The following is a 14,073-nucleotide window of genomic DNA, read 5'->3' on the forward strand; positions in this document are numbered from 1 at the left end:
ATTAATAAAATGCAATTTAGATAAAGAAAAATACTTGAGTGGTTTTTTGGGTTTTTTTGTTTTTTGTTTTTTGTTTTTTGCATGAGCCTTGAACTTTTTTATATTTAGGATTATTCAGTTAAAAATGGCAGGGCGGAGCCTAATTTTGTTGGGTAAACATCATAAATTCTGTCAATTCTTACAAAGAAGTGTTTGTAAAAAAGGATCCAGAGAGTGCAATTCATAAATATCAGGAAGAGTTATCTTTGCCTAATGAGGAACAATTCACATTTTATGACAATTTTACAAAAACAGTTTTTTCTTCATTAAGAATTTGTATTTGAAAGAATGTAATTATTACCAAATGTATCCTCTTGTTGATTTGTAAGAGTATATTATTTTTCAAAACAATTAAGATTTGTTTCAATTATTTGTTGATAATGAAACAGGTTCTCAGACTTGACCCTAGTATTCATATGGCTTTGTGTGAACACTGAAAATACCAAATTTCTAATCCCGTCATTAAAAAGTTAAAATAATATTCTTACAACAGTGTAGGCCTACTTTATGCAAATATAATATAAAATCACAGCCACACGGACACCTATGACAAATACTAACATGCCGTTATTACTTGATTAGAGCCCAGTAAAAGCTAATTCTTGAGTCATGTTCAATAAAGGAGCTGACAGTGCCTTTGCCATTCTGTCACAAGTCTTAACTGAAATAGTAAATGGAGTTTTTCCCATTATATATCAATACCCAAAGAAAAAAAATTTCTTTTAATTAAAAAAAAAATTTTTTTTAATGTTTTTATTTATTTTTGAGACAGAGAGCATGAGCAGGGGAAGGGCAGAGAGAGAGGGAGACACAGAATCCGAAGCAGGCTCCAGGCTCTGAGCTGTCAGCACAGAGGCTGATGTTGGGCTCAAACTCATGGACTGTGAGATTATGACCTGAGCTGAAGTCGGACACTTAACCAACTGAGCTACCCAGGCGCCCCTCAAAGAAAAAAATTTTTTAATTCCTGAACTTCATTAACATAAAAAAGTCGAAGGAAAAACAGACTGAAGAAATAGAATGAGAATTGTATTTGGTTAAGCATATTTCATCATTTGTGACCACTACATTGGGATTTTGTGAGGAGAGCATGCAGATTAATATTTTAAAAATTGGGGGTGCCTGGGTGACTCACTTATGTGTCCAATTTGATTTTGGCTCAGGTCATGATCTCACCATTCGTGAGTTTGGACCCCACATTGGGCTGTGTGCTGACAGCACAGGCCCTGTTTGGGATTCTGTCTCTGCCCTTCCCCTGCTTGTGTGCACACATGCTGTCTCTCTCAAAATAAGCATTTAAAAATTGATGGAAACTTTTCACTCTGTGTATGTAGAGAATTGCCACTATTCTTGTTCAGTTTGGATTCCTCCATCATTGCATTGGTCTTGTTGGTATCTTCCATATGCCCCATGTTGTTTTTTCCTCCATACTAGACACTTTCATGTATTATATACTCTATTTACTAAGATCTTGGTATCTGTGTATAGTTGCTTAAAAACCCTTTAGTTCACAGATTTTAGTAACTTGTTGCTTCCCTCGCACATTTTTAAAGTTTATTTATTTATTTTGAGAGAAAGGGAGGGGTAGAGAGAGAGGGGGAAAATCCCAAGCAGGCTCCAGCTGTCATCACGGAAGCTGACCATTGGGGCTCCATGTGTCTATCTCTAGAACCTTGAGATCATGACCTGAGCTTTTGTTTATATTTTATTTATTTAAGTAATTTCTACACCAAATGTGGGACTTGAACCCATGAGCCTGAGACCAACAGTTGCTCACTCTTCTGACATAGCAGTTAGGTGCCTCACTACTAATTTTTTTTGAACCTCAAGTATAATTTGTTTACATTATCATTCATAAATTCCCCATCTGTCAGCTCAACCTGGTAGATATTTTTGTGTATCTTTATTTGTTGCTAGCCTCTGCCTTAACCCTCTGTGATATAACTTTAGACACTTTTTTTTTAAGCTAGACTTTCGAAGGAGCCTACTAACTGTCCTTTTCTCCTGCATGCTTTATTCCTTACCAGTTTTTCACATACATTACTGGCTTTGATTTACCTGTCTAACCTCATTACTGAGTTCAGTATTGCCAGCATGTAATCCCGAAGTATATTATTAATTAGTTCCCTGATCACATTGTGCTCTCTCTTGCCATGGAAACTTGATATGTGCAATTCCATTTCCTTATAATGTCTTTTGTCCTATTTTCCTGGTAAACCTTTGTTTCCTCTTCCAAATTTTGCTTTGACCTCGCAATTCCTGTGACATTTTTGTCAGGCTCTTACATAGACTTAGGTACTTCTTCCTCTCTCTTCCACGTATATACTTACACACTCTTTTACAGATTATAATTGTACCTCACAAAAATTCCTTGATATAGGATCTAAGTTATTTTATGTTTCTATTTTTGGTACATAGCATAGTGTTCAGCACCTACACAATGGGGGGTAGATAGTTATTAAATGAATATGTGCTGCTAGTTTTTTTTAATAGAGATTGGCTACTCTTTCTAATAGGTTTATAGTTTTCTGTTTCCTTGTACTCTCTGCCTGAGGGCTCTGTATTTCTATGTGCTGAAAGTGAGAATAGGTTTTATAATTCTCCCCTCTTAGGAAAAAAGTAACTTCGAGATTGAGTTAAAAACAGAACCAAGAATGATTTATAGTAATACTTATTTAAACACCCTTCCAGATGAAGTAAGTCAATATTTTTACTGTTTTATTCACAGAGAGTGATGGATAACACAATATTTGAGGACAGTAATGACATTAGGGGCACCTGGGTGGCTCAGTCAGTTGAGTGTCTGACTCTTGATTTCGGTTCAGGTCTTGGCCTCATGATAGTGGGTTTGGGTCCCATGTTGAGTTTTGTGCTGACAGCATGGAGCCTGCTTGGGATTCATTCTCTCCCTCTCCCTGTCTCTCTCCCTCTCCCTCTCCCTCTCCCTCTCCCCTCCCCCTCCCTCTCCCCCCCCTCCTCTCTTCTCTTTCTCTCTCCCTCCCTCCCTCTCTCCCCCTCTCCTTGCTCTCTCTCTCATATAAGTAAACAGTAAAAAAAGAAAATGACCTAAGAAAGAAAAAATAACAAAGGTTGAGAAAAATATGTGAGTGATAGATGTAAAGCTAAGAATAGCCGATTCATTAACAATTATTTTTGATCATTGGGGGAAAAATTTCAAAATTTTAGCAATAGAATAACTTCATTTATCAAAGCTTGAGAACTAGCATAGAAAATTTGTTTTCATAATATATTAAGTAAAAAATAGCACATGTTCTGTTAGCTGTTATAATTTATAACCTGATACCTTATTAAATTGTTAACAATGGATTTCTGTTTTCTATTACAGGTTCAAGCAATAAATGCAGGAGTGTTTTTCTTTAGATGCACAATATGCAATAATAGTGATATATTTCAGAAAGAGATGTTGAGAATGGGAATTCATATTCCTGAAAAGTGAGTACCATTTAGCCTTTGACAAAAAAGATAATTTAAATGTAGTATTTAATAACAGTGGAAATAATCAAAATAATCATTTATGAATGATTAAAATTATAAATAAGCAGCCATCTTAAATGGGGAAATGTAAAGCTGCCCCCCCCCCAAAAAAAAACCTGCCTCCTTCTTCCCAGATTGCTAGTTCTTGAGGGCAGGGGCTGTGACTTAAATGTCTCATTAATTGACTTACAGTCTCTTAATAAATACCTCAGTGTGTACAATATTAATTGGTTGACTTATACCCAAGTAACAGACTTCACAATGGTATGTATAAATTATCTAAGAGAATCAGGATGTGGTTTAAAGTGTATAAGAAGGATTTTCTTAATACTTAAAGAGGAGGAATCCAGAAATAATGGCACTAAACTTGACGTTTAAAAATTAGAAGTGAAATATTAGGAAAAATGTAAATTTTAGAAAATTTCTAATTTTTCATTTAACATTTGAAAATTCACTGTAAGAATAATTAACTGTAGGATAAAATGACACTAATAGATATATATCTTGAAGAGAATGATTAATCCTAAAAAACAAAAGTTTTATCCTTATTCCCAAGTATGTGAAAAGTTTTTTTTATATTCATTACCAATCCTTTTATGTAAAATTTTAGTTCAAAGTGTATTTTATATCTTTCTTCATTTACAGAGATGCATCTTGGGAATTAGAGGAAAATGCTTATCAAGAACTTCTGCAGCACTATGAGCATTGTGATGTCCGGAGATGTCGTTGCAAAGAAGGGCGAGACTATAATGCACCTGATAGGTATGTTGGGAAGTCCCATGTGTTTAGTGTCCTTATTTAAACCGTCGGTTGAGGAAGTAGTTTTCTAGTTTGTGAAATGTAGTTTGGCTCTTAGAATGTTTGAAGTTTTAACTTGCAGGTATATTTATTAAATGCACTTTTACAGAGAAATTATTGTTGTCCGCATAGTTGTAACTTATTTCTGTGGTGTATTTACTGAGCCTTCATTTTCTAAAGCTACACTGTCCTATATGGTAGCTACTAGCCACATTGACTGTTGAACACTTGAAATGTGCCTACTCCAAATTGAGATGTGTTTTAAGTGTCTTCATTTGCTAAGCCTGCCTTAACAACAGAAATTTATTTTCTTACCATCCTAGAGATTAGAAGTTCCAGATAGAGGTACCGGCAGGTTTTATTTCTGCTGAAGCCTCTCTGCTTGTCATGCACATGGTTCCCTTCTAACTTTGTCTTCGCATGATTGTCCCTCTGCCTGTTTCCTAATGTTCTTTTCCTGTAAGAACACCAGTCATATTAAATTGGGGCCCATCTATATGACCTCATTTTATCTTAATTATGTCTTTAAAGGCCCTATCTTCAAATACAGATACATAGTGAGGTGTACTAGGTTTGGGGACTCCAACTTATGAATTTGGAGGGGACACAATTCAGCCCATAACAGTAAGACAAAAATAACTTAAAGTATCTTGTTAATAAGTTTTATCTTGTTAATAAGTTTTAAAGTATCTTGTTAATATAATTTTTTATGTTTGTTTTTATATTGATTACATGTCAAGCAAAATCATATTTTGGAAATGTTGAAATTCGTTTCGTCTGTTTCTTTTACCTTTTTCAATCATGTACTAGGAAAGTTTAAATTAAATGACTCGCATTGTGTTTCTTTTGGATGGCACTATTCCATAGCTTAATTTAACTAAAATAATCTAGCAGTAGTCTTTTGGATCACTATAAAAAGGGTTTGGCATTTGAAATTTATTGATTATTCTTAAGTACTATCAGTGGATATTGGCTCTAATCTGAATCAATAATCATTATGTGCCCTCTGTGTACACTATACTGTGTTGGATACTAGAAATCAAGAGTATCTTCATTTTTTAAGATGTAGAATAAACAGTAACCAATCTAGTTTTGTTGAAATTTATGGAGGATATTTCAATAAATTTTTAATCCCTGTTATGCAATCTTAACATGGCAAGCTGAAACTTAAAGTGCAAAGCAGAATATTAGGAGCCTTGTTTCTCATGGAAAGTGATTTGGCTGGGTAAGATACCTCTTATTTGCAAAGACTCAGCTGATGTCTTGCCAGCTTTGAAAAATTTCCCTAAGCAGCTCTTACCACTCCTGATTTCCCATTCTGGGCTGGGTTTTTTTCTTTTGTGTGCATGTTACAATATGATTGACATTATTCAAGTTTGTTTTTTTCATTAGACTAAAAATTCTTTAAGGGCAGAGATCTTATCAAAGATGGCAAGTGTTGTATATTCTTATGTGACTGGTGATCCTGATTATTCATTTGTAAACACCAATAATCCCCCTCTAAAGAGTTGTGCTGACACACAGATAAGATGATGTATATAGATGTGCTTTGTAAACAATAAGGTATTTTAGATTTCTTTTTTTTTTAAGCTTATTTATTTATTCTTTGAGGGCAGGTTCGGGGGGCAAGCACGAGTGGAATCCCAAGTAGGCCCCACACTGTTAGTGTAGAGCCTGATGTAAGGCTCAAACCCATGAATGGTGAGATCATGACCTGAGCTGAAATCAAGAGTCAGACGCTTAACCAGTCAAGCCACCCAGACGCCCCAGCACTTTAGATTTCTAAGAAGCAAATACATTCATTAATGCTGATATTTTCTAAATTTATTCACCCAGTCAGTAGTTACCAAGCTCCGTTTTCTTTCTAGCAGTTATTCGAGATTGCTATCCCTTCTCATTTCTCCTGGGGCACAATACCTGCCATTTGAATGCTTTTTCTGGTAATCTCACTCCCTCGTCCTAGTGATAGAAAAGCAGTTTTGCTGAAAGGCACCATGGTGTAGTGGTTAGGAGCATGGGCCTGAATGAAGCCGGGTAAACTAGGTTGGAAGCCTCACTGAGACTTACTAGCAGTTTAAATTTAATTGGGCAAGTTATTTACCCGTCTATGCTATGGTTTCCGCTTCTTTAAAATGAAGGGTAACAGTGGTTTTCCCTATGTTTTAAAATTACAAGGATTAAACTTTTCGTATAAGAGTGAGAACTGGTCCTAGTGTATATTAAGCGCTGTGCTCTTCTTTCTCTTCATCATCATTTGGCAGAACTATCGGGGGAAGCTGGGGAGACACACAGCTGTAGACCCATATCCCATATCCACACAGAGAGAGATTCACCTATACCTACTGGACAGGAGGGTTTCCAGTTGCCTCTCTCATCACCTACACATCCATGCACTCGGAATGTATATCCATTTTGATTCATTGAAGGTCTACTCATAATCAAACGAAAAGTAGGCACCACACCACAACCCATACCCACACCTATACAGAAAGCACACATACCACACAGCCTAGTGGGAAACATGGGGGTGGGGGTGGGGGTGGAGGGGAACAAATAAGAGAATATGAATATGGGCAAGATAGTAAGATCTGGATCCTGTTGAGCTGCCCAGTATCGGTGTCTGAGCAATCTTTTGTAGGAAGTAATTCCTCACATTGAATTGGAAAGATATTTTAGGTAAATAATATATTTACTGAATGCTTCTTCCATGTTGGACACATTCACATAGCAATCTCCCTTTGGCTGTAGTAATTTCCAAATGTAAAAGAAATTTTTCTTTCTTAATCGTATTCTTTCTAGTGTTTATATTTTTGTGTATGTGCATGTACATGTTGTATTTAGTTTAGGTCTTTTAAATTAGCGAATATTTAGAGGAGGAGGTTATAAACATAATAAATGAAATAGGAAAAAATACTTGAAGAAAAAGTAATATAGTATCAAAGCAGATAATCTATTTTTCCTCCTTTTGTAGAAGAGCTGGTTATATGTGGTTATATGTGCTGGCCTATGGTAGTGCTAGTGGTTGGAATGAGACCAAGTTAATACCAAAATGTAAACATCTGCTTCTCTTTATATCCTCAGCAAATGGGAAATAAAGCGCTGTCAGTGTTGTGGTTCTAGCGGAACACATTTAGCTTGTTCCTCATTACGATCATGGGAGCAAAATTGGGAGTGTTTGGAATGTAGAGGTATTCTCTACAATTCAGGTAATATTTTGCAATTTTGAATAAAGATGTTTTTTTTCAAATGTATATTATTGAAAAGTTTCTTCCTATATTTCTATAATGCTAACATAGGGTTTTAAATCTGCAGAGGATTTCCAAAAAGCCAAAAAGCATACATTACCCAACACTAATAATGTGGGAATAACTGATTGTTTGTTGGAAGAATCATCACCTAAATTACCCAGACAGTCACCTGGAGCCCAGCATAAAGATCTTCTGAGGTATGTATTTTGAATTGGAGAAAAATATAAACTTTTTTTTTTTTTTTTTTAAAGTAAGCTCTATACCCAATGTGCAGCTTGAACTCATGACCCCAAGATCAAGAGTCACTTGCACTAACAACTGAGCCAGCCAGGCAATCCCTATAAAACTCTATTTTGAAAAAAATTACAATAGGAAGTAGCTTTATACACTTAGCATATTAGCTGATCTTAGTATTCTGGAAGAGTGTGTTTTTTCTTTTTCTTTTCCTTTCCTTTTTTTTTAATGTTTGAGTGAGAGACTGTGAGCAGGTGAGGGGCAGAGAGGAAGGGGGACAAAGTATCCAAAGAGGGCTCCGTGCTGACAGCAGAGAGAGATCATGACCTGAGCCACAGTCGGACACTTGACCAGCTTAGCCACCAAGCATCCCTGAAAGGCTTTTTTTGTTTCGTTTTTATTTTTGTTGTAATGTTTATTTATTTTGAGAGAGAGAGAGCAGGGGAGTGGCAGAGAGCAAGGGAGAGAGAGAATCCCAAGCAGGCTTCAGGCTGTCAGTGCACAGCCTGATGTGGGGCTTGAACTCACAAAACATGAGATCATGACCTCAGCCAAAATCAGGAGCTTAACCAAGTAAGCTACCCAGGTGCCCCTGGAAGAGTGTTTTTTAAACTATAGGACCAACATATCATCATGAAGTCAGTGTAACCGACATGAAAAAAAGAAAAACAGGCTAAAATAGAATGTAAAATACCAGATTGCACTGCACATAGAAAGAATGTGTATGAAATTTATTGTGTACTAAATCATGATGTAAAATACATATTATAGATCATTTTAAAGGTAGTTTAAAATATCAAGCATACCGTGTTACTTTATTAAAAGGAAGGAATCATTTAATATAGATACTATTTTTTTACTTTATAATCATTTGCTTAATATATTTGCTGTCAATGTCAGAGGTCTAAATGTCACCTCTTTAGAAAGTTTAAGACATACTTACAAGTATTATTGTATTGTATTAATGCCTAAATATTTTCCTACCTGGTCCGGTTCACCCCTTCCTTTAGGCAACCTGGTGGTCCCCGGCTCCCAGGAGGTCACCATATTGATGCCGAACTTAGCGCAGACACCCGATTGGCATAACGCACTGCAGCCCAGAACTCCTGTGCTCAAGCTATCCTCCTGGCTCAGCCTCCCTAATGGCTGGGACTACAGGCGCGCACCACCGCGCTCAGCGATGCTTAAATATTTTCATAAAAGCAAAATAAGTAACTTCAAAATCATTCATAAACATTTAAATAAGACTAGAATTACAACCTTATTCTGTGTCAGGTATTTATTCAGCCGAAGTTAAGATTTTTAAGTATATATAACTTTACAAAGGAGCTTATGAAAAAAAACAGACAAGTAACATTATAGTAGCTAAACATGTTGAAATATTTTTTGTTAACAATAGTATCGAGTTTAAACTGAGAAAGTAAAGAATTTCTGTGAAAATATTTGATAACTAGATTTATGGATAGAAATGGAATATGGAATATTCCAAAAGTGTTTGAATATGAAGTTATTTCAAAAAGTAAAGAATTGCTGTTGTAAGATACCACTTGTGTTAACTGAAAATCTGTTAAAAATGTTTTTATATTACTTTTAGTATCAAAAAAGATGTTCACCTTAGTTTTAAAAATTTTAATATGTAGGTTTCCAAAGATGTTATACCAGGGAAGTTTGATTCCTTGTTCCATGCTTTAACATCATATTCTAAAAGAATAGCATTGGCATTTCCATTCCAGGCAGGAGCAAGAAATCAACCTGCTACATGAAGGCATACTTCTGAAGGATAGTCTTAATTTCCAAAAGACTGGTTTTCCTGCAACTTGGGTTAATGAATAGTGAGAGGGTTGTGTGAAGAAAAAAAGCAAAGGCTGACCCACATTGGCGCATTATAATGTTTTAGGATGAGAAAAAATTATACTTGATGTAGAAAGATGATCCATGGGCATTGCTCCATACAGAATTATTTTGAGTACATTAATTCCACGTACAGATGGAGAAATTGAGGCGGGGACAATTGAGTCAGTCCATACAATTGCCTGGAGGTCTTATCAAGACACAGATTGCTAGGCCTCACGCTCAGAGGTTCTGGTTCTGTTTACCTGTTGTGTGGCTCAAGAATTTGCATCTCTGGGGCACCTGGCTGGCTCAGTCAGTGGAGTATGCAACTTTTGATTTCAGGATTGTGGGTTTGAGCCCCACATTGGGTGTCAAGATAACTTAAAATAAAATCTTGAAAGAAAAAAAAAAGAATTTGCATTTCTAATAAGTTTCCAGATGATGTTGCTGCCATTGGTTTGGAACCACACTCTGAGAATTACTGGTCTATACTAAAAAGTACAATTTAAAGGGTTGTGAATTGTGTTTATAATATTAGCTCTGCTGTTAACTAACTCTATGATTAAAAATACATTGTGTAATCTCTTACAACTGTGGTTTTCTCATAGAGTAAGCAAAGATTATATTTGTTCTATTTTTAAAGGATCTCGTGAACTTGAAATACACTTAAGCAACTGTTTATTATAGCCATTGGCCAAGATGGTGAGATTCTGAGCTTCTGACTCTTATATCTGAATCTACTAAAATGATCAAATTTGATATAAAGATCTATCAACATTCTCATAAATCATTTATGACATTACATTTTAATTTGGTAGGAGATTGGGAAGAAGTCAAGAATTTAGAATCAAATCAAATAATAGGGGACCTATTGTGTGCTTTTGGGTGGGAGTTGGTGAAGAACTTCCTTTTAATGTAGTTTTCTATTTTTTTTATTGGCTATATAACTGCTGTGTCACATGAAGTACTTTAGAGTACTTAACTTTTATGTTTAAATTCATGTTTTATAGGCAAGGCAGCAAATTTAGAAGAGATATATCAACAATAATAATGGAATTAGGATTTCAAATTAAAAAAAAAGCTAAAAGATTATGGATTAATAAAGCCAATATCTGGAATAGTGCCTTAGATGGATTCAGAAATCAAAACTTTAATCCTTCATACACAATTGAAGTAGCATATGTTAATGAAAATGATAATTTTGGAAGAGAACATCCTGGATCAAAGCAAGAATTCCTAAGTCTCTTAATGCAGCATCTTGAGAATTCACCAATATTTGAAGGGTCCTTGTCTAAGAACTTGTCTCTAAATTCTCAAGGTAATTGTTTTATTTATTATTGTACCTACTGAAGATACCATGTATAAAGAAGGAGATAGTTGGTTAGAATTACTATTCAGTCCTGTGGTCGAAATGTATAGTTCACTTTGTTCATAAAATACCGATTGAATCACAGAAAAGAGAAGGGGGAGTGATACTTTTACAAGTAAATTTTATAGTGAAACGTTTTTTATTTAAGAATATGCTTAATTTCTTTATAACAAATATCCTCCTTGGAGTGAATTCATAATTAAGTGTAGCTTCTTAAAAATGTACTTTATATTCATTGTAATTTCATTTGAATAATGTAGCCAAATGGAATGGATGATTATTTGAGCCCTTCTTGTTCACATATTTGGAGTTTGCTGATAGGATGTTTCTTTACAACCTAGGATTTTTATCAGATACTATTCTGGTCCATATGTAATGGATTTTTTTTTAATTTTTTTAATCTTTATTTTTGAGAGAGACAGAGACAGAGCAGGGGAGGAACAGAGAGAGAAGGAGACACAGAATCTGAAGCAGGCTCCAGGCTCTGAGCTGTCAGCACAGAGCTCGATTCGGGGCTCAAACTCACGAACTGTGAGATCATGACCTGAGCCGAAGTCGGACACTTAACCGACTGAGCCACCCAGGCGCCCCTGTAATGGATTTTTTAATGTACTTTTGCTTTCAAGAATTTTTTGTGTGAAATTATGTATATGATACTTCTCTGGTAAGGAATTAAAACATGCATCTCAGAAGATGGTTAAAAAACCTTTTTTAATTAAAAAAAAAGCATGGTTAATTCTAGCACTCTTTAGGAGCTTTTATACCACTTTTGCTGTAATAGGAAATTTGAAAGAAGTCTCATTTTATTCCATTTGAATTTCCTTCTATGTATGTCATAGAACTTCCTCACTTTTGCCTGAATCATTAAAATAATTGAGAACTATCAAGATTTATTTGTATTATATGCACTACACTGAGTTTAATTCTAAACTCCTTTTAAAAAACAAAAAACAGGGGCGCCTGGGTGGCTCAGTCGGTTGGGTGTCCGACTTCGGCTCGGGTCATGATCTCGCAGTCCATGAGTTCGAGCCCCGCGTTGGGCTCTGTGCTGACAACTCAGAGCCTGGAGCCTGTTTCGGATTCTGTGTCTCCGTCTCTCTCTGACCCTCCCCCATTCATGCTCTGTCTCTCTCTGTCTCAAAAATAAATAAACGTTAAAAAAAAAATTTTTTTTAAAGAAAAAAAACAAAACAAAAAACAACAACAAAACACACTCCAAATAATCAGCAGTGTTAACTCAAGATAGTTTTGGTGCAGTGAATGAGTGCATGAATTCACAAAATCTGAATTCAGTTTCGTTTACATCTACTTCAGTAGTTTTACATCCTTAGGTTAATTATGTAGCCCTCTCTGGAACTCAGGGTGTTCAACTGTAAAATGTGACTGCTAATACATTGCATATAAAGTTATTATTGTTGAGGAGATTTCATTTAGTTCATGTATTGATAATGTTACTTATTAATAATTTGCTCAGAACAATTTTAAGGAAAATTTACATGATATCTTTTTGATTTATCAAAGTACCTAAAACATTTTATTTATTTTTAAGTTTTTATTTTAATTTAAGGTAGCTAACATACAGTGTTATATTACTTTCAGGTGTACAATATAGTAACTTGACACTTCATATTTCACCCTCTGCTCATCATGACAAGTGCACTCCTTAGTCCCCATTACCTATTTAACACATCCCCCCACCTCTGTCCCCTCTGGTAATCATCTGTTTGTTCTCTATTCCTAAGAGTCTGTTTCTTGATTTGTGTGTGTATCTCTCTCTGTCATATTTTTCCCTTCGCTGGTTTGTTTTGTTTCTTAAATTCCACATATGAGTGAAATCATAGGATATTAGTCTTTTTCTGACTTACTTCACTTAGCTAAAACATTTTAAATGATAATTTTAAAAATATTGAAATCTGTGATTACATGGTAAGATAGCATATACTGTTGGGAGTAAATTTGTGCCATTTGGAAGATAATTTAGCGCTATGTATCAACAACCTTAAAAATGTTTACGTCTTTTGAACTACTAGCATATGTAGGAATTTATAGTAATCAAGTAACCAAAGATATATAAACAAGAATATGGAAATAGGTGTTAATATTGTGTCTCATATAATTGAAAATGTAACTTAGCTAACATAGCCATTATAAGATGGTTTACATTGTAGCACATTTGTAAATTAGTCTTAATACATTTATTAACTGTAAATTTGAATAATTTTGAATAACAGAAAAAGTTTACAATATAATAAGTGAAAAAATGCAGAAGTCAAACTATTTGTATATATAGTAATATACATATGAGAAATTTACATCAAAATGTGCACACTGGTTATTCTGGTGATAGGATTATAGGTGATTTTTGTATTAAAAGATTTTCTGTATTTACATTTTTCTATTATGGGTCATTTTTTATTCAGAAAAATATATTTAGGTGAGATCTATATTTTATACATGATTCTAATTTCTGTGAATTAAGTTATTTTACATTTATTTAAGTCTAAGTTTTGGGGTATTTAATTTTACTGTATATGTATTCATCACATATGATGGTTATCTTATAATAATAAAATAATTATATTTGATGTATTTTTATCTGTATTTACAGCTCTGAAAGAGAATCTTTACTATGAAGCTGGCAAAATCCTTGCCATTTCCTTGGTTCATGGTGGTCCTTCACCTGGTTTCTTTTCTAAAACCTTGTTTAACTGCCTTGTTTATGGACCAGAAAATACCCAACCAATTTTAGACGATGTTTCAGACTTTGACGTGGCACAAATGATAATCAGGGTAAGAAATGTACTTGTTTATTAAAATAAAGACTATATTCTAGTTATATTTGAATATAAATGATGGACCTATGATAGAATAATACTTCTCTTTTTGTGGTAGTTAAGGTGTAACATCATTAGTTCTGTTTACCAGCAGAGTTCACAACCAATTAAGAGATAGATGTTAAGTAAGGTCAGACAACTAGAGATCAAAGGGCCAGGCTTAATGTTGATACAACCAATTGGATAATGTGACTTTGGTCTTTGGTCAAAATGGCTTGTTAAC

At 34.7% G+C, this 14,073-nt stretch overlaps 1 protein-coding gene and 1 long non-coding RNA gene across 13 annotated transcripts in view; one reads left to right on the forward strand and one right to left on the reverse strand.

Moving 5' to 3' along the window:
- The window catches only part of G2E3 (G2/M-phase specific E3 ubiquitin protein ligase), a 64,531-nt gene that overhangs the window by 38,483 nt on the left and 11,975 nt on the right, over positions 1 to 14,073 (forward strand). For all 9 annotated transcript variants that reach the window (XM_042989497.1, XM_042989499.1, XM_042989496.1 and 6 more), the window contains 6 exons: positions 3,386 to 3,492; positions 4,180 to 4,296; positions 7,414 to 7,538; positions 7,645 to 7,777; positions 10,658 to 10,965; positions 13,625 to 13,806. In XM_042989497.1, coding sequence (XP_042845431.1) covers positions 3,386 to 3,492; positions 4,180 to 4,296; positions 7,414 to 7,538; positions 7,645 to 7,777; positions 10,658 to 10,965; positions 13,625 to 13,806 — 972 coding nt within the window. The remainder of the gene's footprint in view (positions 1 to 3,385; positions 3,493 to 4,179; positions 4,297 to 7,413; positions 7,539 to 7,644; positions 7,778 to 10,657; positions 10,966 to 13,624; positions 13,807 to 14,073) is intronic.
- The window catches only part of LOC122239575, a 30,106-nt gene that overhangs the window by 1,299 nt on the left and 14,734 nt on the right, over positions 1 to 14,073 (reverse strand). For all 4 annotated transcript variants that reach the window (XR_006218784.1, XR_006218782.1, XR_006218781.1 and 1 more), the window contains one exon: positions 4,648 to 4,789. This is a non-coding gene — a long non-coding RNA (uncharacterized LOC122239575). The remainder of the gene's footprint in view (positions 1 to 4,647; positions 4,790 to 14,073) is intronic.

Source organism: Panthera tigris, chromosome B3 (genome assembly GCF_018350195.1).
Source record: "Panthera tigris isolate Pti1 chromosome B3, P.tigris_Pti1_mat1.1, whole genome shotgun sequence".
NCBI lineage: Eukaryota > Metazoa > Chordata > Mammalia > Carnivora > Felidae > Panthera > Panthera tigris.